General features: G+C 44.9%; 1 protein-coding gene across 4 annotated transcripts in view; it reads left to right on the forward strand.

The window, feature by feature from the left end:
* STX3 (syntaxin 3) overlaps positions 1-27655 on the forward strand; it is a 61524-nt gene that overhangs the window by 21905 nt on the left and 11964 nt on the right. Inside the window, exons 1-9 of one of the 4 annotated variants that reach the window (XM_078148488.1) lie at positions 4641-4728; positions 16234-16333; positions 17281-17355; positions 18309-18376; positions 19763-19871; positions 20690-20763; positions 22441-22575; positions 24517-24627; positions 27492-27607. In XM_078148488.1, the coding sequence (XP_078004614.1) occupies positions 17325-17355; positions 18309-18376; positions 19763-19871; positions 20690-20763; positions 22441-22575; positions 24517-24627; positions 27492-27575 (612 nt within the window). In that variant the 5' untranslated portion in view covers positions 4641-4728; positions 16234-16333; positions 17281-17324 and the 3' untranslated portion in view covers positions 27576-27607. Of the gene's footprint in view, positions 1-4640; positions 4729-16233; positions 16334-17280; positions 17356-18308; positions 18377-19762; positions 19872-20689; positions 20764-22440; positions 22576-24516; positions 24628-24745; positions 24857-27491; positions 27608-27655 lie in introns of those variants that run through there. The other 3 variants (XM_020976093.2, XM_020976092.2, XM_020976096.2) reach the window with 3 other exon arrangements.

Below are 27655 nucleotides of genomic sequence, written 5' to 3' on the forward strand. Positions count from 1 at the left end.
TTCAGAACCTCTGTTGGCAAATGTTTCTGTAATTTTTTCATGAGAGACTTCTTATTCTGAAGCACAGAGAGAGGATGCTTTATTCCTGTTCTGAGGTGGCTGGCTTAGCTTTCCCTCCTTGGGCTCACAAGTGTGCATGTGAGGAGTTTTCCTTCCCTGCTATTGCTTGGGTAGAACTGGGTCTGTTACTGATCCTGCTGGTTAGTGGCAGTAGGGAAGAGTTTTAGAGGTAAATCCAACCGTGTGTGGGCTGATGAGGGAAGTTGAGTAGGACGGCTTCAGGCATTCCTTCCTTTGCCTTGGTCAGAGCAGCTCTGTCTGGCTGAAGCATCTCAGTAAGAAAACTGCCTAGAGGGAGAGACCTAGTAAGGACTGGAAAAAGCCAGCTTGCCTTCTCTGAAATTGTTGCTATCTTGTCATCTATCGTCTTGTCCATAGACAAGCCATCATACTCACGCACTGCACTGGCTGCAGGCTCCCCACCCCTGTGCAGAATGGAAGAAGCATTTAGCCAAGAACGAGAGAAATGACTCACTACTGATGGGGAGAGGAATTGAGAAGGTGCCTCTGGGAGAAATCTGAGGTCTGTTAATTTAGCCGGCATTTCTGTGTGAAGATACAGAGTTCAAAACTGAAGCAGCCCTTGCCTTCAAGAAGCTTACATTCTAGCTTGTATCCTAGCATCTTTTTACTGCTGTGGCTTAGAGAACAGAACGTGCTAAAGAACATGCTAACATTGCCCATTTTGCCCTGGTGAGTCTGTTCTTATCTCTTGTCTTAAGCCATCTCATTATCAGCCATCTTTCTGGGTTTTGTTTTTTTTTTGCAACATCAGCCTCTATCTCCTGATAAGCATGAGTACGGAGCCATTTCTGTTCAATATCCCAGAGAAACACACTGTTGCAAGAAAAATTAACTCTCCTCTGCACCCTGCACTGGACTTTCTCTTGTGAGAGTAGCTAGGCAGCTCAGAGGATAGAATGCCAGGCATGGTGTTGGGAAGATCTGAGTTAAAATCCAGCCTTAAGACACTTAGCTGCTGTCTGTTCCTGGGTAAGTTCCTTAGTCTCTGTTTGCCTCGGTTTCCTCATTTGGAGGATAGTAAAATGGGGGTAATAATAGCACCAATCCCACAAGGTTGTTGTGAGGATCAAATAAGATAATAATTGTAAAGTACCTAGCATGGTAACTAGCATGTGGTAGGTGCTATATAAATGTTAGCTATTATTGTTATTATTTATTAATATTGCTTCGTGAGCATTCATGGGTATAGGTATTAAAATAAAGAGCCACTCCTTGGGCTCCAGAGCTCCAAGATTTCCCGTGCCACTTATATTTTTTTAAAAAAATTTCTTTTTAAAATTATGAACTTCACCAACATTAACAAGTGTTTCAATATATAAAGAACGGAAAAAGAGGATTGCTTATGAAACTGTGAAAAGGTTTCAGTCTGCTGGAGGGATCCCCTGAATTGATGAGATCACAGATCGATTGGGAACTGCAAGTTAGGTATAGCTTGTTTTTTAAAAGAACATTTTTTTTGTGTCCCTGCTTATTGGTGTCCCCTTCAAAACTTCCTTCTCCTCTCTTCTCTGTAGTTTAAAAATGTTTCATTGATAACTTTTCTTCTTTTTTTGTGCATCATTATCACTCTTCTTCCTTCCCCACAACTGTTCTTCCTTGAATAAAAGCCCTCTGGGGCCTGTATAGCCTCACTTGCTCATTGCTGGGTTTTGCTGGCTCCGAGTGAATAGTAAATAGCGATTGCTTCTGTTCTAGCCAGAAACTCTGAGGGTCTTTCTTCTCCCCCAACCCCCCACTGGTTGTTTTGTGAAGGCAAACGAGGCCATCTTTTACCTCAATTCTTACCTAGCCTTTAACTACTGAATTGGCTTTGCCTCAGACAAACTGAGACCTGGCCAGGGTCTCCCACTGCATCCTGTGCTGTCACCAGTTGTCCTGACCTAGGTCTTGCCACTGGACTCCTTGACCCTGGAAGAGAGAGCTCAGCCTCACTTTGATCCAATTCACTTGCAAGTCAAGTCATGGCCCTCCTGATGTCATTGGTCCTCTTGGAGTATGAAGGACAAACAACAATGACCATGATAAAGACAACAATCTCTTATAAACTGACATTTCTGTGGCACCTTAAAGGGGCTCTTCTAGCAGCAAACTGAGACTCCAGGGCTGTATCTGTTTCTCTTCCTTAGCGTTTCTACGTCTGCAGCCCACATCTGACCTTGTTCTTGGTGAACTACTTCTTCCCATTCTGTACCAGGGGTGGGGACCCTGCAGCCTGAAGGCCACAGCTAATCCGGGTGCGTGAGTGTGAGGGCTTCTCCATGGATAGATCTGCCTGAGGGAATACAATGAACTTGTCCTTTATCTTCTCTGCTTGTGGACTAGAAATCTCCGAGATTAAGGGGGTCAAGCACATTCCAGAGAAGGTTGTATAATTCTGGGAAATGAGGTGTGAAGGTCCCCCTTTGATGTGCTCCATGGGCTATAGTCCTGCAGATTCCCCCGGATTCGCTTGTCCCTGCAGGTGCTCCTGAGATAAACCTTGTTTTCTGGACGGGCTCCAATCAGTCACCCAAGATTGTTTGTTCAGGGATTGATTTGATTACTGCTCTGGGTGGAGGGGAATTCATGCCTGGGCTTTGTCCTGTTAGGGTGGTGGTGGGAGAAGCTATGGATCATGGCTACTCTAAGTCTTCCCAAGCTAATAAAAACACAGATATTGTCCTCAGGCAACTGCATTCATTGAGACATCTACAAGAATTAAAAAAAATAATTTCTTTGTACATTTGAGGTACAAAAAAGCCTTTATTAGTTAAGTGATTTTCAGACAGCTTATGAAAGCCAAGCATCCTGAAATTAATATAACTTAGAAGGGGCAGCTAGGGGGCGCAGATAGGCCCTGGAGTCAGGAGGATCTGAGTTCAAAGGCAGCCTTAGACACATGATACTCACTCGCTGTGTGACTTTGGGCAAGTCACTTAACTCCTGTTGCCTCACCCCCCCCAAATACATATCTATATTTATATCTATATACCTATATATCTATATCTATATCTATATCTATATCTATATCTATATCTATATCTATATCTATATCTATATCTATATCTATATCTATATCTATATCTATATCTATATCTATATCTATCTATATCTATATCTATATCTATATCTATATCTATCTTAGAAGTCCAGCTATTGAATTAAATCCAGTGCAAAGTAATGGAAAGATGAAGACTCAGGAGTCGGTTTTATAATGAAAAGATGATAGCTCTGAAACGAGAGAACCTGGATTCACTTTCTGCCCCTGAGGCTTAACCTGTAAGAACTTTGGGCAGGTCACTTAATTTTATTATTTTTTTAAGGCAGTCAGGGTTAAGTGCCTTGCCCAGGGTCACACAGCTAGTAAGTGTCAAGTGTTTGGTCAGAGGCCGGATTTGAACTCAGGTCCTCCTGACTTCAGGGTTTGTGCTCTATCCACTGCACCACCCAGCTGCCCCCAGGTCCCTTAATTTCCCTGGGCCTCAGTTTCCTTATCTGTCAGATGAGGTGGTGGGCCCAGATGGCCTTTGAAGTCGATTCCAGCTCGAGATGTTGGCTCCCAGGGTCTTGCCCTTGTCATGGTTCTCCTTTCTAGCTGGTCCTCACAAATCCATTCACATCTGATCCCTAGACTCTTCATCTGTAAAGAGAAAAAATTCTACTCTTACTACCCCCTTTACTTACTGGTGCTAAAAAAAATTAATTTGTAAATCTTAAAGCTTTGTAAGCTCGGTGAAATATAGAGATGCAGGGAGGCGGGGGCTTTTATTGGGCAAGAATGAAAGAATTGAAGTAATTGCGTTCTTTGGATGGAATGATTAAGAAATTCCAAGAAACCTGGCTGAAGTTCCAAGAAACCTGGCCGAGCGATGTGTCTTTGCCAGTCACGTCTGGTGTAGTGCCAGTGCCAGTGCCAGGAAGTCTAATGCTCCTTTTGACATGGATCCCTTCTTGGAAGCAAGCTAGAGGAGTGGAAGAGACAGCATCTGAACTCTGTGGCCGTGCCTGAGGGTCCAGGAAGAAGAGCATGTTTGGGCTTGGCCAGCTCAGGCCACGTAAGGCAACCCTTCCATTTTATAGATGAGGAAATTGAGACCCAGAATAGTGGCATAGTTTTTCCTAGGAGCAAAGGGTAGAAGTTGGGAAAAAGGCATATTTATACTTGATATGAGGAAAAATTCCCAATAATTAGTCAGTAAGCATTTATCAAGTGTTCCCCGTATTCCAGGCAGGGTGCTAACAGCGGAGATACGAAGTGGAGTGGCTTGCCCCAGGACGGTTGTCTTCACCGGAGGTCTTCAAGCGCGGGCTGCACTGCCACTTGTTGGGGGTGTGGGAGAGTGAGTTTTGGGCTCTGTTTGTGTTGGACGAGATTCTCTTTTCCGCCTCAGAGAGTCTGCGACTCTGTGACTTGCCTGTTTGTTGTCCAGTGTCACACAGTGAAGCTGAGGGTTTTCTCCCCTTCTCCAGACACAGAGTGGAAACGCCAGCACTGAACACGGGGCCTTGCACGTGCTTGGATACATCAGTGACTGAAAAAGCATTTCTGAAGGGCTTTCTTTGCGCCAGGCAGGCTGCTAAGCTCTGAGGACACAAACACAAACAAGGAAGACAGCTCCTGCCCTCGAGTAGCTTACCTTCTAATGGGGAAGGCAGCACACGGCGGTGAGCGGTGGCCAGGGAGGGGAGTTGTGGATGGGAAGTCTGAGTGAATGTTGAAGGGCAGGCCTGATTTGCTTGCTGTTGTCTGAGCTAGAGTTGGAATGATGGCTGGCCGTTTATGGCCTGGAGGCGGCCTGGAGACGGCACGGTGGGCCTGAGGCTAGGAGAGACAAGGTGAATGCTTCACAGTCAGATCCCAGACTCACCTCATGAGACCTTCAGCTTCAGATGTAGGAGGAACGAAGGGTACTTGGATGGGTTCATGAACTCCTAGCTGGGAACATTCCCTTCAGGGGAGCACATTGCAGCCTGTCTTCATCTTTTTATCCTGTGCCGCTCTAGAAAGTCTTCTTGGCCAGTCTGCTGGGGTACCTTCTTCTAATTCCGGTGACGTTGCATGGATACCAGCAGAACGCGTGGCCTGCAGCCACTGATCATCCCTTGCTTTTGCTGTATGACTAGCTCCCTTCCTTTTCCCGGGCATTCATCAATTTGGTGAAATCGTTTACTGCACTGCCTGTTCTGCCCCGTTCTTTTATTGGAAGTTTGTCTCCGCCTATTCACTCTCCCCGTGGGTCTCTCCATTGTCCTTTGATTGACTCCCTGATTTGATTCTTCTGAGACTGGCATGTTATGGCTGCTTACTAATTGTGTGACTCTGGGCAAGTCACTTAACCCTGCCGGCCTCCATTTCCTGAACTGTAAAATGAGCTGGAAAAGGAAATGACAAACCACTCCAGTGTCTCTGCCAAGAAAACTCCAAGTTGAGACATAACAGACATAATTGAGAGACAATGGGAGACATAGCTGAAATGACTGCACAGCATTGGAAAGATGAACCTTTGTTTCAGGTAGAAGACTGGTATCATTAAACACATCGTGTATTTTCTTAAATTCAATACAGTTCACTTTCACCCTCATTCAATTCTGGGCCAAGTTCACTGCCCATCAGCAGTGCGTCCAATGAATACACACACACACACACACACACACACACACACACACACACACACGAGAATCTTTAGCTCTTTGCAATGTCCATCCAATTGCATTTCATAATCTGGACCATGGCAGCTATGTGGTACAGTAGATAAAGTGCTGGGCTTGGATTCTGAAAGACTCATTTTCCTGAATTCAAATCCAGTCTTAGACACTTAGTAGCTGTGTGGGGAATGGGCAAGTCACTTAACTCTGTTTGCCTCAGTTTCCTCATCTGTAAAATGAGCTGGAAAAGGAAATGATTAACCACTCTAGTATCTTTGTCAAGAAAATCCCTCGAAGAGTTGGACACAACTGAAAATGACTGAACGAGTATGGATCATAGGCATTCTTCATCCACTTGGTTTTTCTTGGCTGGATAGTTAGGCTTGAGTTCTTTGTGTGACTGTGGATTGAATTTAGGAAGCTAAGCAATGTTTTCTGATCTTGATGCAATCCATACAGTATCATCCACAAGCAGGAGCATTCGGAGGACCTTACTTTCTATAGATCTTCCATTTGTATTCCATGGAAATGCTCCATGGCAGTGGCAAACACTTTTGGCAAGCATATCGATCTGTTTCCTGGCTGGTTTGATAATAATAAACAGAGGGTCATTAAGCAACGTTATCTCTGTTGTAACCTCTTTTTAAGAATCTCGAATGATTTTAATATATGCATAGGAGATACCTTATGGTGGCATCTTACTCTCTAAAATAAAAAAAAAATTTGTGGCCAACAAATAGTAAATAAGTGGGATCACAGATTCTCTACACCTTGGTTAACTCTAACGTCAGTTGTTTAACTTGAAAGATGTGGTCTGATGTAAAGTCTCATTTGTGAAAGTGGTCCCAGTCCCTTTTTGTACCTTCAGTATATGCAGAGGTTACTCTCGTGTTGATTTTGTAGAGCTAGGAAAGTGGGCATTGCTGGTAGTAATTGTTATTTTGTTGGTTACCTTTTCTTAATAAGGTCTGTGATATTTTCCGGGTGTTTAGTATCTTCTCTTGCAGTTATCTTACTGGTTCAGCCATTGACGACCTCAAGCTTTTGTCACTCTTAGCTTGGGCGTCCTCTGCATATACTTGGTCTAATTTTTGTTTTCTTTGATGTACTCAATGTTTCCTCATGCAGCACCATCAAGGACGATGTTGTTAGAATCCAGATGTGGCGACTCTTCGGCCATTCGTTGAGAAATGAGTTGCTCTAGGAATCTCGACAGATCCTTTCCCTTTTTTTGTTTGCTTGTTGTCCTCCTTCCGCTTTCATTCTCACGGTTCCTCAGGATGTTCTGACTTAGCTGGGTCTCTCACCAAGCTTCCATAGACTTGTTTTCCCCTTTACTGCCTCTCATTGTCTTCTGAGGCAACACTACTTACCATTTTCCATTAGTGTTTTTAGTAAGATTTGATACATGACTTTATATTCTAAATTAGTTTGTTCTTAGCTGCCGTATAGCTCTGCTTCAGATCCCACTTGCTGTCTTTCCTGGTCATTCAACTTCTAGGGCCTTTCCTTTGAAATGACCTTCATCTGCCATGTATGTATTTTGTATGTACCTAAACGTTATGTATATATGTATTACTGATGTGTATATGTTATATGTAATATATATGTCTGTGTAATGTATGTATTACACATTATCTCCTCCATTGGAATGTTTAAACATTTTGAGGCAGGGGACCCTTTTTTTTTTTGTACCCTAGCACTTAGCACAGTGCCTGGAATGTAGTGAATACTTAAGCAGTGCTTGTTGAGGAGACAGCATGACTGCTTGGCGGGGAGATCAAACATTTGGTAAGGTAGTTTGTAGGTTCTTTTGGTATTCTCACCGCAATGATTAATTTACATTGTTTAAAATTCCTTTGGAAATGATGGTTGTCTGTGCTGATGTCTCTTTGTTCTGCTTCTCATTTTTGAGTTCCATCTGCTTCAGACAGATGGGATTCAAGTTGCCTCAATAGCGTTCCATAGCTGCGCTGACCTTCTTATGCTGGATTTGCAGAGGCAGTCTCTTTTCCACTGTGTGTGTGTGTGTGTGTGTGTGCGTATGTGTATGTGTGTATGTGTGTGTGTGTAACTGGGCATGTGATTCTAGTTATAGGGAACTCTGCTGGGGAAGCTCCCTCTACCAATGCATATCAGCGTCTGCTCTGTAACTTTTGCTGTTACTGTTCAGTCATTTCAGTCTCCCTGTTTGGGGTTTTCTCGGCAGAGATACTGGAATAGTGTGCCATTTCCTTCTCTAGCTCATTTTACAGATGAGGAAACTGAGGCAAACAGGATGAAGTGATTTGCCCAGGGTCACCAGCTAGTAAAAGTCTGAGGCCAGATTTGAACTGGGGTCTTCCCCACTCTAGGCACATTGCTCCATCCACTGTGCCACCTAGCTGCCCCTGTCACTTCTCATATTGGAGTACTGCTTGGGGACAGTGAGAGCACAGGTGACCTGCCCAGGGTCACAGAGCCAGGATGTTTCAAAGGCAGGACTTGAACCAGGTCTTCTTTCATCTGAGGCTGGCTCTCCATTCACTCTATGCCTCGCTTCCTCACCTGTGTTTCAATTTCCCCAAGCAAGTATAATGTGGAACAACAGAGGACTTGATTTGGAAACTCCCCTTGGAGAATAGGGCTTCTTGGAACAAAGGGAAATGCCAAAGAATCCAAAAACTGAATTGCTGTGAGAGGTAGTGCAGGGTAATGGAAAGAGTAACGTGTTTGGAGTAGGGGGGCCTGGGTTCAAGTCTTGGCTCAGATGACTTCTGCCTTTGTACCCACAAGGCTCTTGTGGATTATTGTTAAATACCTTCTCCCTGAGTTCAGTATTGCTTCTGTAAAGGGAGCGGGTTGGACACGGTAGTCCCTAGATCCTTCCAGATGTAAATCCTAGCATCCTTTTGTGTTCTGGTGGTGGTGTCGGGTCCTGACTCCATGGTGGGACAGCTGACAGTGTTATTGAAGGATGGATATTTGGAGAAATAGGAAAAAAAAACAAACTTTTTTTTTCTCATGTGGCTCTGTCTGTCCTTGCTTTTCACTCCTAACTCCATCCTGTTGTATAGATTTACTTCAGTTCTGAGATTTCATAGGCATATAGATTTAGAGGTAAAAGGGACCTTAGAAGTCATTGAGTCCAGCCTTCTTCCTTTATAGATGAGGAAATCGAAGTACGGTAAGGCAGTGTCTTTGTCAAGGTCACCAGGTAGTAAGTGGAACACACTGGAATCTCAACCCAGGTCTCCTGACTTTAAACCTAGTGTTCTTTCCACTGAATGATGTTTTTATCCTTGGGGGTGCTCTGTCTACTGACACAGCTCATGGGTCCACAGTGACTTGGTTACTGAGCTCAGAGAATCACTGTGGTCAACATTCCCCCAGATAAGCATCCCCCTCCCCAGTCTGGTGGTTGACATTCAGGTGATTAATGAGGTTGGTCCTTGGATAGCTGCTGAACAGTTAAGTTGGACCTGGCAAACTTTGGGCTTGGCTGCCATAGTCTTTGAGAAGCCATGGCTATCTCCACTGCAGAATGAGCAGTCAAAGGAGGCCTGCCCTGTGCACTGAGAAGTATCTTCTGATCTTCGGGCAAGCCTTCTATGCTGCACCCCAGGGCAAGCTGCTTCCTCTCCTGAGTGGTAATTTACCCCCTTCCATTTTCTAATTAGATTCCCCTGCCTAATTAGCTCCTTAGGGCAGAGACAAGGTCTTTGGGAATGGTCCACTCTTGCCCATCTCCATGAGGGCAGTGATTAGTATAATGTGTGTGTTATAATTAGTTCTGTGGGGCCAACATTAAAATGAAGTTTGAGGGGCTTGCTTTTGCTTAAATGGCTTCCTAGAATGGCTTGTCATGATTTCCCAGGGAAGGTCAGGAATAATTGGCCTGGGTGGAGATCAAGTAGTTTAATAATTATAAAGCTTTCATCTAGGCTGTAGAAGATGAGCTTATTTAACAGAATGTTTGTTCAGTTATGAAAATCCATCAGTTGATTTCTCTGTGCAATAGTCTGCAGACCTTTTTTGTTTTTGTTTTTTTTTTGGTGAGGCAATTGGGGTTAGTGACTTGTCCAGGGTCACATAGCTAGTGAGTATCATGTGTCTGAGGCCAGATTTGAACTCGGATCCTCCTGACACCAGAGCCGGTGCTCTATTCTCCGCGCCACCTAGCTGCCCCTGCAGACCTTTTAATGTAAACATAAAACAGGATAGTGATAGCGATCTCCTAGGTTCATGTCTACCTAAGCTTCATTGAAAATCGAAATCAGTTAGCATCTATTAAACACCTACTATGTGCCAGTAACTGTGGTAAGTGCTGGGATATGAAGAAAGGCAAAAAACAGTCCCTGTCCTCAAGGAGCTCCCAGTGTAAAGATGAGAAGAGAAAACTTACAGGCAGAATGGTATGTAATTATTACTCTTTCTTTGCCTTCTGAGTAAAGGCTTTTGTTAAGATTTTTCAAAAAAGGAGAAAAGATGAGAAGAAAGCGACGAGGCTGATGATGATGAAGATGAAGAAGAAGAAGAAGAAGAAGAAGAAGAAGGAGAAGAAGAAGAAGAAGGAGAAGAAGAAGAAGAAGAAGGAGAAGAAGGAGAAGAAGAAGAAGAAGAAGAAGGAGAAGAAGAAGAAGAAGAAGGAGAAGAAGAAGAAGAAGAAGGAGAAGAAGAAGAAGGAGAAGAAGAAGAAGAAGAGAGGCACCATGATGTCATAGCTAGCAGGCTTCAAAGTTAGGAAGACCTGGCTTCAGGTCTCACCTCTGATTCCTATTAGCTGTGTGACTCATCCTAGGCCAGAACTGTAATCTCTGAGGGGGCGTCAGCAGCTTTCTAAGATGATCAGCCAGGGAACAGGTTTCTCTGCTCTGGTGGAGGGGGCTCCCCACACCAATTAAATCAATCACAGGTCTAATTAAAAAAAAAAGGCTTAAAAATGCTGAAGACCACAGGGGGGCTCATGGGATCATAGAATTAGAGTTGGTTGCGACCCTTGAGGCTACCGAGTAAAACCAGATATTTGCTGTTCAGTCATTTCAGCTGCATCCAGCTCTTCATGACCCTGTCTGAGGTTTTCTTGGCAGAGAGACTGCAGTGGTTTGCCATGTCCTTCTCCAGCTCATTTTGCAGATGAAGAAACTGAGGCAAACAAGGTTAAATGACTTGTCCATGTTCACACAGTTGGTGTTTGAGACCAGATTTGAACTCAGCTCTTCTTGACTCCAGGCCCTGAGCTCTATCCACCTAGCTGCCCCGTATTTTACAGATACGTGGAGTTAAAGTGAACTTGGATTGACTGGAGGCAGTTGGTACTAGCCATCTCCTCATTTCCCTCCTGGCTACTCTCCTGCCTGCCTTTCCCCACCCCCTTCCTTTTCAAATCCCTTTTGGATGTTGCCTTTCCAAATCAGACTGTAAGCTCCTTAAGGGCAAGAGAAAGGACTGTCTTTTTTTAAATTTTTTTTTTTTAGTATCCCCTGCACTAGGGACATAGTAGGTGCTTAATAAGCATTTATTGACTGATTACCTTTGTCCCCTTAGAGATATGGTGCAGATGAAAACCCAGGGGGTGCTGAAGTCATTAGCCCTGAGTTCTCTTTTACACTCTCCCCAGTATAACCAGTTTGGGATTATTATTTGCTTTCTTCTTTTCTGTGATGGGAAGTTCCTTTCCAGCTTTTAACATTCTGTCATTGTAATGCCAGCAAACTTTTCAAATGAATAATAATTATAATGATGATAATAAACCTGACATTTATACAACACTTTAAGGTTGATCCTCACAGCAGTTCTGAGGGGGGAGGGCTGTTATTATCCCTATAGTATAGTTGAGGAAATAGGTTCAGAGACTTTGTAAAATTAGCATTTATTCTTTTTTCTCAGTTACATCTAAACAAAAAATTTTTACATTCATTTTTTAAAAATTTTGCATTCCCAATTCTCTCCCTCCTTGAGAAGGCAAGCAATTTCATTTTGATTCTACACGTGCAGTCAGGCAAAACATTTCGATATTAGCCATGTTGCAAAAGAAAATGAAGGCCAAAAAACCCAAGAATAATAAAGAAAATTTTAAAAAGCGTGCTTCAATCTGCATTCAGATTTTATTAGTTCTTTTTCTGGAGGTGGTTAGCATTTTTCATCTAGGCTACAGAAGATGGACTTCTATAACAATATGTTTATTTGGTTACAAAAAGTAATCAATGTAATTCTTTGGAAATAAGTCCTTTGGAATCGTTTCGGATGGTGTATTACTGAGAATAGCTAAGTCATTCACAACTGATCATTGCATAATATTGCTGTTGCCATGTACAATGTTCTCCTGGTCCTGCTCACTTCGCTTTGCATCAGTTCATGGGAGTCTTTCCAGGTTTTTCCGCTCAGAGATTTTAAATGACTTCATCACTGAGTGTAAAAGGTGGAATTCAAATTGAGATTCTCCCGACTATAAGTCCATTGCTTTTTTCTTTTTTTAACCATACCATGCTATCTCAAGAGAGAGTGAAAGACTGTTGAGATCCTTGATTTGGCAAGCATATATAGCTGCAGGTCTGAGTTTTTTTATTGGCTGGTTCCGTATAGCAGAACTCTGGTTAGCTGGCACCTATACAACTGGAACTATTATGCACATGGCACTGTGGGTTGTACCAAACTATTGGACAGTTGGGGACAACTGGTGCTGTCTTTCTTTTTTCTTTTTGGCTAGGCAGTGGGGTTAAGTGACTTGCCCAGGGTCACAAAGCCACTAAGTGTTATGTGTCTGAGGCCAGATTTGAATTCAGGTCCTCTTGAATCCAGGGCTGGTACTCTCTCCACTCTGCCACCTAGCTGCCCCTCAACAGAGTCTTTTACAAAGTTCTAAGAAATCATTCTGTCCTTGAGGAATGTTGAATTGACCTGTAAACTCACCAAGTGATTATAAACATTTATCTCATTCACCTCCATTCAATAAATGTTCACTAAAATTTGCTTAACTCAGTGCTCACTCTAGCTGAATTTGTGGCCAGTATATATAAACACAGGAACCAAAAACTTCGGTTTAGTGAAGCAGACCCTCCCGTGGGTCAGTCAATCAAAAAACATTTATTAGGCACCTACTTTGTGCTAAGCGTCATGCTAAGTACTGTGTTGTACTAGATGGTCACTAGGGGCCCTTCCAGCTCCAAAATTCCATGGTTCAGTGGAGTTAGATCTGGAGGAAACCTTAGTTTAGTGAGGGGAAGGAAATTTCCCTAGCTTATACAGCTAGAAAGCTCTCAGACAGGAAGTTAGGTCTGACTCCAACTCCAGGGCTCACGTACTATCCTCTGGCCTGTCACTGTCAGCCTGTAGGCCCCGGGATTATTCTGAATAGGAAGTACTTTTTAGAGATTTTCTGAGAAAGCTAATCCATTAGGTAGGTACAGCCTAGGGCTTTTGATCTCATTGTAACCCAAAACATGTCATTTTTAATGTTGATAGTGCTTGGGATTTTGTGAAAAGTGGGGGTGGTGAAGGGAGCTTAGAGGGTTATCTTTGGATAACGAGGATACTGCTAGCCTCAACCACGGCGGGTTCCCAGTGGACCCTTGAAGGTCATGTCAAGCAGTGACAAGCAGGAGAAGTGGTGCGGTTCAGTGGTTAGGGTGCTAATTTGAGAGTTAGGAAAACTAGACTTTATTCCGTCTCCCCTAAAGTTGTGCTTTGCTTATTCATGGTGACGAAATGACCCTAGGTCCTCAAAGACCATGCCAGCAAGATGAGAGTGCCGGCAGGCTCGATCATCCTGGAAAGGTTTGGTGGGTGCGCCTAGAGGTGGACTGACTGGAGCAGCCCAGCGCAGTCTGGAGAGAGTCATCACCGTCTTCTTGGACCCCGAATGTCTTAAAGACCATCTTCCAAATGAGAGAGAATGAATGGGTGGAAGAAGAGGATTTGTTCACAGGCTCAGAGAGTTGGAAGGGGCCTCGGGGGCCATCTAGTGTAACTCAGATGCAGATCCTCACGCTAACATACCTGACAAGTGTCCCCGGGCGCCATTTCTGTGCAGACGCTCCTGCAGTGTGCTGATGTGACGAGGCAGTGACAGGTCCTTAGTCTTTTTTTGTTTCTGTACTTTGCAGGTGACCTTTTAGGGAGTCAGGAGGAGAGAAGAAGCTCTTATAGCCCCGTGTGGCACACACTGGAAGGGAGGAAGGGATGCAGGCCTTTGTGCTGCGAATTGGCTGTAGGTTTCCTAAGCCCTGAGGAGACAGACTGTTCTTTCTTCACATTTATTTCTTTTCTGGTCCTTGTTTCAGGGCCTGGTGCGGCCAGCCGCCCTGTTGGAGTTGGGGTCATTGAGGGCATTGGGCCCTTCTCTGGTTGTGCGAGCATCTCCATTTTATGGAACCTTTTTTAGGAGGATGTCTTGTTTTTGCATCACGGTCACTGGATGCAGCTCTCTTCCAACTCAGGAAAGGCAGTTATACCAAAGCCACCAACGCAGTCCCCACACACATCGAACAGTGTATGCCACCTTCCAAATCTGTGGAGGCAGCAAGGTGGCCCAGTGGTTAGAAAGCTCCACTGAGCATCAGACACACCTGCGGTCAGATCTTGACTCCCACGTTACCTGTGTAACTGAGCAAAATCGTATAACAGCAATAGCATTCATATAGTGTTCAAGGTTTACAAAGTACTTTGCAAATATTACCTCACTTTATCCTCACAACAGCCCAAGGGTGGTGGGTGCTATCGCAGCCCCATTTTACTGAGGAGGAAACGGAGACTGAGGTTAAGATTCCTCCTCTGTAAAATGGGTTGTTGTGAGGAACAAATCTGATTTCATACATAAAGTGCTTTCCAAACCTTAAGACACAATATTATTCTTATGTGGCACTCCTCCCCCCACCCCCCCGCATCGCTCATACTCACTCCCATCTACTAAGAGAAGTGTGTGGCCCATCTTTCTCTGGTGCCAATGCTGACAATTACAATTAATCAGAATTAATTTCTCTTTCAGTGTTGTTTTCATTTATATTATTATAGTTATTATTTATAATCTGTTCAGTTCCACAAGATTTCCCATGATTCTTTTAATCCCTTGAAATTATGTCAGAAGTAGTAGATTTTAAGCTTGAAGGGATCTAAACTGTCGTTCCATCTAATCCCCTTTTTTTTTTACAACTGAGGAAACTGAGGCACAGAGATTAGATGAGTTGCCCAGGGTCACAAAACTAGTCAGATTCTCAGGCAGGACTTGATTCTAGGTCTTTATGACCTCACCTCCTGACCAGTGTCCTGTTCACTGTGGCATGCCATCTATATTTTATTTACGGGCAATATTTCATTATGTTCATATACTATAGTTTGTTCAGCTGTTACCCAATAAAATGGTTACCCTCTTGGTTTCTAGTTTTTGCTACAAAAGGGAATGCTGTGAATGTTTTGGTCTATATTGGCCCTTGTTGCCTTCCCCTACTTGGGACATAGGCCCATTAGTGAGATGGTTGGGTCATTTCTCCTTGTACCTTCACCTTTCTAATTACCATGACATTCCATAAGAGTGTAATATTGGGTTCCTGTATCTTGTGAGAGACAGAAAGAGACAGAGACAGGAGAGAGTGAGCAAGAGAGAGAGAGATATCCTTCCCGGATGCTTATTAGTTAATCTTAGGACTGTCTTGTGACACTGTCCATCGCCAGGACAGAGTGCTCCTGTGACTGTTTTATGGTCTCGTAGTTGTACAATCAGGTTCAGGAATGTGCAGAGGCCAAATAATCACTCAGTCCACGCCTGCAGGAGCGTGATTTCCCGGGTGTAACTTCCAGTTCACGGGCCTGTCACCTCTGACACGTGCCCAACAAGACTCCAGAATCAGCAGTTGCCCCGCTGGCAGAGGAGGTGCTTTGTAGACGCTCACGGATTGATTGATTGATTAGAGGTCATCTCGTCGGAGGCCCAGAGAGGACATCTGGCTTATAAATGGCAGAGCTGGAATTTGAGACCAGATCTTCTGGATGTGATGATATATCTGTCCCCATGGCTTCATCTTCTTGGATACTTCTAGCCCCGAGGTTCTTAATCCCCAGGGGGTCCTTGGAGAGATTTCAGGGGGTCTGTGAACTTGAATGGGAAAAACAAGGACATCTTTATTTTTCATTAAGCTCTGACTAAACTTAGCACCTTCTCTAGTTATTTAAAAACATTTTGGGACGGGTCCATAGGCATCACTAGACAGACTGTCCAAGGGGTGCAGACATTACATAAGGTTAAGAACCCCTGCTCTATCCTTCCTTTGGATCTGTCTGCTTGACCCTAGCTTCAATATTCCAAGTGAAAGTTTGGCTTTTCCCAAATCATTCTGTTCCACTGGCAATGAGTAGGGAGACCCAAGGGACTATCTATTGACTGTGGACTCATCGCTCTTGGAAAGCATATTCAATTGGCCGTTCCAGGATCCATTTAATTATTTCCGCCTCAACAAAGCCAGGAGAAGAGAGTGGACTCAGCAGGAAACTCTAATAAGAATTCAACAGTTGTCTTGCTAATGACAAGGGTATTTCTACCTCCCTTTCTAGATTGAGGAAACGCGGCTCAGCATCGACAAGATTGCAGAGAACGTAGAAGGAGCTAAGAAACTTTACAGCATCATCCTGTCAGCGCCAATCCCAGAACCAAGTGAGTTTTCACCCAGAGCTGATTCACCACGAGATGTCTTTTTCCATCTCGTCAAGCCAACCTCAGTTTCCAACAGGTGCTGTGTACAGCAGAGCTGCTGCATTAATGATGATGTTAAATAGCACCTTCTACCTCATATGGCCATAGGCCCCTTCTACCTGTCCAACTTGTCCCCACCACTCACTTATTACTCAGCTTCTGGCAGATGAGCCTCCTGCTGTGTCTCCCTTAAACACCCTGTAGCTTTTTCTCCTCTGTGATTTTTTTTTTCAATCTCCCCTCACTCCCCCTCCTCCCAATTTGTTACCATTGTCCCATAGGACAATCCAAATCTGAGCCATTCTCCGAGGCACACATCAATCCTACTTTTCCATGAAGTTTCCTAACCCAGCTCTCATAGAACTCTTCCTTCTCAGAACTTCTTAGGTGTTCACAGTCAAAATGACAGTTTCTAGGACTTAATTACTAATCGTCTATAATTATTTCATGTTACAGATTCTGGGATCATGGAATCCTAGATTTAGAGATGGAAGGGAGTGTAGGGTCCATCCTATCCCACCCCTTCATGATTACAGAGGAGGAAACTGAGGCCCAGAGGAGGGATATGATCTGCCCAAAGTAATACAGGAGCTTCAGGTCACAGAGCTGGGTTGGTGAATATTGCTTGGATATTCTCTCATGAGACCCAGTGAGTGTCATCATCTCTTCTTGGTGCATGACCTTGGTTAAATAATTTCCCTTCTCTGGATCTTACTTTATTTCTCTCTAAAATGAAGAAGCAGGAACGAATGATTGTTAAGGTCTTCTCTCTGAACCTTTGAAGCTCTTGTGAGGAATTCTTTGATTCTCCTGGATGGACCGAGAGCTCCAGCTCTCCTCTGTTGATGCTTATATCTACAAACATCTCCTGCCCCCCTAATTTTTTTCCTCTGCCTCTGTTTCCTCAGAAACAAAGGATGACCTAGAACAGTTAACAGCAGAGATTAAGAAAATGGCCAATAGCGTCCGGAACAAGCTAAAGAGTAAGAAAGAAACTATCTCTGAGCTGTCCTGATCCTCAAATGTTTCCTATCCTGCTGTTGAAACCCTGCTCATAGCTGATGGTGTCTCCCTCCTCATCACCCCTCCTGGCCAAGGAGGACTTTGCCTCTTTTCTGCCTCTTGGCTAATTTGCATTTTCTGGGGAATTGCTTCTTCTCTTCCCCATCAGCCTTTCTTTCCCAGGGACACTTTCGCATATAACTTCCCAGATCCCCTTCTGTGGCACATACAATTATGTCACTTTGTTGGGGCATGGATGAGGTGCATGGGGACAAATGAGGACTCGGGGAGGTGCTGCTCTAGGAGATGTCATGATTTCTCACTGGTGGAGAGGACGTGACCTGATCTGGGCTGGGTTATGGAGCACCTCTATTTCTAGTGATAGTCGGGGTTGGGTGGGGTGGGGTTCTGGTGTCTAGGACCCTGGTTAGAACACAACCAGAGTACTAGGCTCTCCATGATTGGTGAAGGCCATTGCTAAGTTGGAGAACATCTAGAGTGGGGCAGCTAGGGAGGTGAAGGGCCTTGAGTTCATGTCACATGAGGACTGGTTGAAAGAACTTGGGGGTGTTTGGGATGGAGAGGATGAGCCATTTGGTGGGAGAATATGGAAGAGAGTTGATTTGAAAGTATTATGATGTGGAAGAACAATTAGAATTACCTTCCTGGGTAAAGAGGGATGAAGTAGGAACAGTGGAAGGAGGTTTCAAAAAGGCAGATTGAAACTTGATGTCAGGAAAAAGTTCCTATTGAGGAGGATTGTCCAGAAGCAGGATGGGCAGCCTTGGGAGGTGTGGGATTTCTTCCATTTGGGGGCTTCTAGATGCCCACTTGTTACCTGTTGCAGAAGCAGTTGTTTTTCAGGGATGGGTTAGGCTAGATGGCCCCGAGGTCTCTTTAACTCAGAAACGCTATGACTCTGATCCATTTCTAGACATGGAGAGGCACATTGAGCAAGATGAGGTGCGGTCGTCGGCAGATCTTCGGATACGGAAATCCCAGGTGCAGTGCTTAGCTCTTGGCCTTTGCTCTCATGGGATTAAGTCAGACAGTATCCACCGAATCCTTTTTGTGGGCCCAACTCTATGTGAGGTGCTGTAGGAATAAGACAAATCTATGGTCCCTGTCCTTAAAGTGTTTACAGTCTGGTCAGGGAGAATTGATTTTGCACACATGAAGCAACTGGAGGACACCTAAAGAAGGTGGTCAGTCAACTAGCATTTATTAAACACCTACTATTTGCCAGGCACCATGCTAAATGGGGGAGACAGTAGTATATATAAACAAGATATATTTGGGATAAGTGGGAGGTGGTCTCAGGGGGAGGGCCCGAAGATTGAGAAGACCTGGAGTGACAGGGTTCAGAGGGCATTTATAGGCTTTAGAGCTGGAAGGGGTCTTAGTATTCTAAATAATCTAACCCTTTATTTTAAAGAGGAGGTGGTGGAGTCCCGGAGACATGAAGTGACATGTCCAAAGTCAGCTAGCTAATAGAACTGGCAGAGAACCAGGATTGGAATCAAATAGAAATGAATAGAATGTTTTGGAGGATCAGATAATAAATACTATAGGACTAGAAGGGAGAGATCAGTGTGAGCCGGGGTAATCAGGGAGCATGCCATGGAGGATGTAGAAGACTTTCCCTAAAGAGAGGGTGCTTAACCTTTTTCATGTTCTGGCCCCCTTGGGCAATCTGGGGAAACCTATGGATCCCTTCTCAGAAGAAGGTCTTTAAAAGGCAAAAAATAAAAGAGGATTGCAAAGGAAATGGATTATACTGAAGTTAATCAACGTAAATATACAGTTCATTTGTTCAGTCGTTTTTCAGTTGTGTTTGACTCTTCGTGACCCCATTTGAGGTTTTCTTGGCAAAGAGACTGGAGTGGTTTGCCATTTCTTTCTCCAGCTCATTTTATGGATGAGGAAACTGCGGCAAACAGAGTTAAGTGACTTGCCCAGGTTCCCACAGCTGGTAAGAGTCTGAGACCAGATTTGAACTCATGAAAATCAGTCATCCTGATTCCAGGCACAGTACTCTGTCCACTGTGCCACCTAGCTGCCCAAATATATAACATATATTGTAAACTACATAATATTAATAACAATAGATAAATTGTATCTAAATATATCAACATGAGTTAATTTCAGTATAATTTTTTATTGTTACTAATGTTCTATATTTTAAAAAAAAGTTTATGGACCTCAGATTAAGAACCCCGTAATTGTAGACCATGAGTGTGAGAACTTTTGATACATGTAGAGCAGTTTTCTCTGGATTTCAGGTCTAGTCAGAGATGATACTGGATAAAGTAGGGCTGGATCTCGGAGGGCTAGGAGCACAGTACAATAGTGTCTGTCTTCCCCTCACCTCCCTCCCTCTGCCCACAGCACTCTGTCCTCTCCCGGAAGTTTGTGGAAGTGATGACGAAGTACAATGAAGCCCAGGTGGACTTCCGAGAACGCAGTAAAGGGCGCATCCAGAGGCAATTGGAAATCAGTATGTTCTTGGAGGGAACGTGGGCCTCTACTCATCCTACAACCCCTGCTCATGACTACTGCCCATCGCTCGAAGGCTGGGAGGTGGCTTTGGCCCAGGCCAGATTTCTGGTGGCAGCCCCAGGCGTTGTTTGCCAGGGCTTAGGACGCCCCCTGCTGGACAGAGTGGAGAAGACAGTCACGTTCTAGCTCCGTTACAATTTATTGTGGAATCGTAGCACAGAGAGACCTGGACCAGTAGGGTCTTTGAAGGCTGTCTGATCTAGACCCCTCATTTTACCCAGGAGAAAACTGAGGCTCAGAGAGCGTAAGTGGCTGGCTCAAGGCCACACAGCTTATAGGTGTCAGAGCCTGGCCTTCCCTTTTTCAGGTCCAAAGCTTTCTTTTACTATGCTCTGATGGTTCTTACCAGCCCTGCAATTTATAATTCTCTTTTTTTCCTGAACCTAGAGTTACCTAGTACCTATAGGTGGCTTAAAGGCCACCCTCCTCATTTTACACACGAGGAAACTGAGGCTCAGATAGCTTAGGGAGGTTGCCTGACAGCTAGTAAATGTCAGGGATTGAATTTGAACCCATGCTTTCCTGAATTCTAGGTCCAGTGTTCTAGACACCATAGGGTAATGCTCTTCCCAATCATACGGCTTTTGTCTTAGCCCTAGCAGTCGAGAGGGAGTGCTCAGTGGCTACATTAACCAAAATCTTTTACTTTTACCATGGTTTTACAATATGTTCCCCTCAGGCCTAGTTTCCAGGATGCCTGCTAAAGGATGTGTTCTGATTTTCTGTGTCTGACATCCTCTTTCCTTTGGGGTAAAGCTGGCAAGAAAACCACAGATGAGGAATTGGAAGAGATGCTGGAGAGCGGAAACCCAGCCATTTTCACTTCTGGGGTGAGTGTTCCAAGAAGAGGAAGGATTGGGGGGGTCGGAAGGGGAACATCGAGCTTTGATGGAGCGGGGATCCACCAATCGGTTGCAAGCATTTCTTAATCACCTGCTCTGGGCCAGACACTGTGCTGGCTGATGGCAAGACAAAGAGAAAAAGGAAACAGTTCCTGCCCTCAGGGAGCTTGCATTAGTGCCTGGCGTTGAGAGGCAGGGGCCTTTGGAGAAACCAAGGGAAGAGCTCGGAATTGGGAGTATGGGGAAAGCGAAGGGTGGGGTGCCCTCATTCCCACTCTCCCCCTCCTCACCTCTTAGCTAAAAGTGGCTGCTCCTGCCTCAGTCTACCTAGAGCACTCCATCTAGTTTCCTGCTGTTCCCTTTTGTCTCAGCATAATTAAGTGAGCTTGTAAAGCTGTTCCACACCTGGGCCTGAACCTTATTCATCTCTGTGTCCTTGAACTGGAGGCAGTGTGGTATGCTGGTTAGAGAGCCGGTCCTGGCGTCAGAAAAATTTTTGTTCAAGCCCAGCTCTCTCTCCTGTCTCAACCTCCTGGCTTCCTTCAGGAGTCGTCTCAGGTTCCACTTTTGGCCACTGCCAGGAAGCAGGCCTCTGCTGGCCCTTCCCCTGGCTCCCAAGGTGCCTTCCCTCTGAGATTAACTTCCCACTCTTGCTCTATGTCTCTTCTATGCACGGGGCTGTGCATCATCTCCTCCGTTAGAATGAGAGCACCCGGGGGATGAGGATGAGGACTTTTACTGCCTTTTCAAAGGAACCTCCAGCATTTAGCACTGGGCCTGGCATGTAGTGGGTGTTTAATAAATGCTCGTTGACTGACACATGGGCGCTAGTGGTCCTGAGCAAGTTACGTAATCTCTGAATATCCCGTGACTTAGGAACACTTGCTGGGCCGCATTGGGAGGTGGGATGTCCTCGCTGGGCATTCCCTCCAGTGAAATGACAAGTCTGATTCCCTAAGTATGGAACATTGACCTTTTTGTGGGGGTAGGGGTTGGGGCAGGGGTGGGGAACCTGTGGTGGCCTTCTAGGTCCTTGGGTGTGGCCTTTTGATTGAGTCCAAGTTTTTAAAAACAAATCCTTTTATTAAGGGGATTTGTTCTGTGAAGTTCAGTCAAAGGGCCGAACTTGAGGATTGAGAGGGCTACATGTGGCCTCGAGGCTGCAGGTTTCCCAGCCCTGGGTTTGGATTATCCGAAGCCTAATTGTAACCTGTGATTTTTTTTTTCCACTATGGGAAACTCCCATTGAAAAAAATTCTTTCCACTGATGAAGAACTTGTGTCTTGAAGGGTTAGGGCAATTAGAGGTTAAGCGACTTGCCCAGAGACTCACAGATAGTTAGTTATGTGTCTGTGGAAGGACTTAAAACTCAGGTCCTTCTGATTTCAAGACTGGCCCTCTATCCGCTGTGCCATGTTCCCTCTTGCCTTGTACCTAGTAGGTACTAAATAACAGTTTGAATGAAGGGTGTGTGTGTGTGTGTGTGTGTGAGAGAGAGAGAGAGAGAGAGACAGACAGACAGACAGACACAGACAGAAAGTGTGAGAGAGAGGCAGAGACCTAGAGAGAGAGCGATCCAGAGGGAGGAAGGCGGGAGAAGACAAGACCGGCAGATGCCTGCCAGGATCGGGGGTCGCATGTGTAACGTGAAGCGATGTGTTGTAGATCATTGACTCTCAGATCTCTAAGCAAGCCCTCAGTGAGATCGAAGGACGACACAAGGACATCGTCCGGCTCGAGAGCAGCATCAAGGAGCTACACGACATGTTTGTGGATATCGCCATGCTAGTGGAAAACCAGGTAACTTGACCTGGGGCAGTGAGCAGCAGGAGGAGGGCACAGCCTAGGACCCAGGGAAGGAGGCAGGAAGGGGATGATTCAGTGGCCATGGAGGGCATCAGACCAGGAGGAATTCCAAGCCTTAGGAGGAGGCAGCCAGGTTTAATCTAAGTCCTGGCTGGAAGACCAATATAAAATGATAGGAAGAGCGTGGAATCTAGTTTTAAATTCTGGCTGTGCCACATACTGACCGTATAACCATGGCCAGGTCATCTTCTTTCTTGGGGATTCTGTTTCCCCATCTCTAACATGAGAATCTGCATTAGAGTTTCCTTAAGGTTCTTTCCAACCCCGAGTCTTGTGTTCCTGGCTGGGCCCCAAATTAGCTTTGTGATTGTGTGTGAGTCACTTCTCTGAACCTCGGGTAGGAATCTCCCCTTCTCTCTTCTTCCTGTTTGAGCTTACTTGATCTCAGGTGCCAGGGGCTGTAGATGTTCCGCTCCAGACCTTAGCACCCACTTCTCAAGTTCTCCTCTTCCACTTTCTGTTTGTTTTTTTTTTTTGCTCTCACTGCCATGCGAGGATCGGGTGTGAGACTTGGGGAACGGTGAGTGGTCTCTTTTTCTCTTTCTGGTCTAGTCTCCAGTGACGGGGAAGGGCTGAGGAGGTTTTGGTGCATATGGGGCCTGGGACCTTCACCTTTTGTATACCAGGGAATGGACTGAAGAGAGGATTTAGATTCTTGCCACAAGAAGTGGGGATGATGAGTGTATGAAAGGGGTAAGAGATCTCATTCAGAGACTCCTTCCTGGAGGAGGGAGAGGAAGGAGTCTGCAAACACCGCTTGGGTAGGCCAAACTCCTCCATCACTTATGGCCCAGCCAAGGTTCTTGGATTCTTCTGTTACATGGGCCATTTTAACAGTCTGGTAAAGCGTATGGATCCCTGCCCAGAATAAACTGTTCAAATGCATAAAATAAAATTACATTTTATTACAAAGAATTACAAAGGAAACCAATCATATTGAAACAGTTATTAAAATACTTAAAAATAAAATAAACCAAGTTCATGGAGCCTGGATTAAGAACCCCTGTCTTGGGGCAGCTAGGTGGCACAGTGGATAGAGCACTGGCCCTGGAGTCAGGAGGACCTGAGTTCAAATCCGGCCTCAGACATATAACACTCACTGGCTGTGTGACTTTGGGTAAGTCGCTTAACCCCAACTGCCTCACACACACACACAAAATTAAATAAAATAAAAGAACCCCTGTCTTAAATGATATTATAAGAAAATCATTGTGAGATGGCCTTTGAGGAAACCAGGATCCCATTAAGGACTGAGCCTCTGGTTCAGAAAGAACCAGATGAACCAGGAGAATATAGCGTCCTGACCAACTCCCAGAGTGGGTGATACAAGGCCTGTGGGGAAGGAAGTGTGGGCTAGGAGAGCGCTGGATTGGCATTCAAAGGCCTGGCTTTTCTCTTCCTGACCCTGTTCCTTGATAATGGGACAACTTTGCACGAGCTTGAGCATCCTCATCTGCAAAGTAAGGCTGAAAATACTCATACTTCCTGCCTCAGAGATCATGAGGATCACATGAGAGCATGTACCTTGAGCCCTTAGTAAGTGTGAAACTTGACCTGATGTTAATTCACTGGTGTTAACGGTGTTAAATTCACTTCATCTCTGGGCCTCAGTTTCCCTATCAGTGAAATGATCAGATTGGACTAGATGATCAGCCTGAGGTGTCTTCCAGTTCTAAATCTGTGATGCCACTTGGGCAAGGCATTTTTCTTCCTCATAAATAAGATGACCACTAAGGCCTCTTCCAGTCCTAACCTAAGTCAAGATTCCTGGGCTCAATCTACTCTTGGCTATGGGTGATCAACCATGGGGTCAGCAGCCCTGAGGTGTGGGAGTTGGGCTTTGTGCAGAATGTGACCAGTATCTGTCCTTCACAGGGGGAGATGATAGATAACATAGAACTGAATGTGATGCATACTGTGGACCATGTGGAGAAGGCTCGGGAGGAGACCAAGAAGGCGGTGAAATATCGTAGTCAGGCCCGGAAGGTGAGAGTTCCCTGGGGCCTTGCCTGAAGAGAGCACCTACCTTGCCTGCTATTTCTCTTTCCTATTTTCTGTCGTGCCATCTCTGCTTTCTGCTGCCGCCTCTCATATCCCTGGAAAGGGAGCCATGATTGATCGCATTGAGAACAACATGGACCAGTCAGTGGGCTTCGTGGAGACTGCTGTGGCCGACACCAAAAAGGCTGTGAAATTCCAGAGTGAAGCTCGGAGGGTGAGAGCCTCAGCCTCGGCACCACCTGCCCTGTCCCCTTCCTGGTCGGCCCTTCCTGTCTGTCCGTCCCCTGCCTCAGTCTTCCCAGTAGAATCACTCCCACCCCTTTATTCCCGTTTTGGACTGGCATGAATCCTGTTCTTGTACAGGCTCAGGCATGTGGAAGGTGCTGGACTGGGAGTCACATGAGGTGGGTTTGAGTTACAGGCTTTCTGACTAATTATGTGCCCTTTGAGTATATCACTTCCTCTCTGGGGCTCAGGTTTCTTACTGCACAGTGAGGAACACCCATACAATAGGGGCCCTTGGTTTTTTTATCTGTCCAGTAGAGGCCCTCTATTTCCTCATCTGTATAACAGGAGTCCTTGGTTTTCTCCTGTGTGCAATGGGACCTGGGGTCTGTACAATTTGGGCTCTTGGTTTCCTTCTACATACAGTTGGGACCCCAGTTTCCTCGTCTGTCCAATGGGGACTTTGGGTTTCCTCATTTGTGCCAGATAGTCTTTAAGGGTCCTCACAGACTGAATCTATAAGCCAGAACCCTTGAAGACAGTGATTTAGGCGTTACGCCTAAATCTTACCTCTTATTGGGCCTGATTGGTAGCCAAGTGCTTTCAGAACATGACCTTGGACTCTCTTCTCCAGAGGTTTGCTTTGGCCTCGGACAGGAGGGCTGTGCCTCTCCTATCCCGGGTACTTGGTTACTTTAGCAATCAGAATGACAAAGTGGACTTGGACTGAAGCACCAGTGAGCCTAGTGTCAAACCCCACTTCTGGCATAATGGTGGCATTTTAGAGAGACAGTGTGGCACCATGACTTGGAGTGAGATGACCTGGGCTCTGATCCTGACTCTGTCATTTACTAGCTGGGTGATGTGAGCACTGGGAAAATCACAGTGCACTGTAGAAATAGAAGCGGTTCTGTCAGAATGCTCACCCTTGTCAGTTCCTTCTTAATCGGGACCTTGCTCTAAGCGGTGGCAGTTTCTCTGACTTTTCTTTCTCCCTGGTTTCTTGACATCTGGCATCATTGCTATCTTTGGTTTCTCTTCCAAGCTTAACTGTTTTCTATATTGGGTTTAAGGGAGCTAGAAACCTCCTCTACAGAATACTTCTGGGCTGCTCTTAACCATGCCTTCTCTTCAGAGATCTCGTTGTATTCTAGTTTGCTGTTCTAGAGCTCTATCTCATAGCATGCCCTAGGAATGCTGGGGTGATAGTAACCCCTCCCCCTTCCAATTTATTAATCCCTAAGGAGAGATGACAGGCAGTTTGGTTTAGTGGACAGTGTGCTGGGTATGGATTCAAGAGAGATCTGGGTTCAAATCCTGGCTCTGACATTTGCAAGCTATATGACCCAAGCAAGTCATTTCATCTCTCTGAGCTGATTTTCCTCATCTGTAAAATGGAGGTATAACATCTATTGAACCTGGATTTTTGTGAGGATCAAAGGAGACTATGAATGTAAAGAAGTGTAAAAATTGGAAGTGCTATTTAAATGTCAGCTATCAGTAGTAGTAGTAGTAGTAGTAGTAGTAGTAGTAGTAGTAGTAGTAGTAGTAGTAGTAGTAGTAGTAGTAGTAGTAGTTAGTAGTAGTAGTAGTAGTAGTAGTGGTGTAGTAGTAGTAGTAGTAGTGGTGGTAGTAGTAGTAGTAGTAGTGGTGGTAGTAGTAGTAGTAGTAGTAGTGGTAGTAGTAGTAGTAGTAGTAGTGGTAGTAGTAGTAGTAGTAGTAGTGGTAGTAGTAGTAGTAGTAGTAGTAGTAGTGGTAGTAGTAGTAGTGGTAGTAGTAGTTGTTATGCGGAAGCTTGGAATAATTTCATATCCCTCCCTGCTGGCATTCAATTCAGTCCAGGTCAACATTCATTAGGCATTAGTCCAACAACAGGCATTTATTAAGCCCTTATTGTGTATTGGACACTATATGAGATGTAATGGCCCCTCAGTTTGTGCAATGAAGTGGCCTTTGCTTTCTTCATCTGTACAGTGAGGGGGAGAGGCTCAGTTTCCTCACCTGTATAAAGGGGGACTTCAGTTTCCTCATTTATACAAAGACAAAAACAAAACTTGCTTACTTTTAAGAAACTTACATTCTCACTTAAGAAGAATATTTAGATATTCGGTTACTTGACACACATTTTGTTGAGGTCAGAAGCTATTGCTACTCTTCAAAGGGATAACTGCCCGATTCTCTGGGATACAGAAAGAATGCTTCTTTCATTGCAGAGATGACCTAGCCATAACAAGGGTGGGATAACAGAGACTTTGTCCCAGAGCATCAAAATTTAGAGTGTTGATAGCATTTGCTATCCTTTAGCAGGTTACTTATAAATAATGAGTTAAAATAGGAAATTACCAGGTAGCCAAGAGGCCCTTTTCCTCAGCCTATTCTTAGCCTGTTTACTACTATGGAAGTGGCCTTCTCAGCAGTGGATTTCCTGGCGTGACAAGGTCTACTATTCTCTGAACTGAAATTGTCTTTAAAAACTTGATTTGAGAATGTCTTTTGTGTTCATCACTTCAATTACCAGGCTTGCTAATTAATTCCTCCTTTGTGAGAGGATCGTAGCCAGCTAATTTGTACTTCTTGGTTATTTATGATAATTTCTTCTTCCTCTCTCTTATGCCTCCCTCCAGAAAATGGTAATTATCATTATCATAGTTGTGGTGGTCCTGGGCATTTTAGCTCTGATCATCGGGCTTTCCGTCGGGCTGAAATAGCAGCAGCTCCCATTGACTGCTGGCACTGAACTGTAAGTAGTACGGACCTGACTGTCGGGGGCTCGGTTGACTCTCAGAGA

The sequence above is a fragment of the Phascolarctos cinereus genome, unplaced genomic scaffold (assembly GCF_003287225.1).
Source record: "Phascolarctos cinereus isolate Bilbo 61053 unplaced genomic scaffold, phaCin_HiC Scaffold_9;HRSCAF=440, whole genome shotgun sequence".
Lineage (NCBI taxonomy): Eukaryota > Metazoa > Chordata > Mammalia > Diprotodontia > Phascolarctidae > Phascolarctos > Phascolarctos cinereus.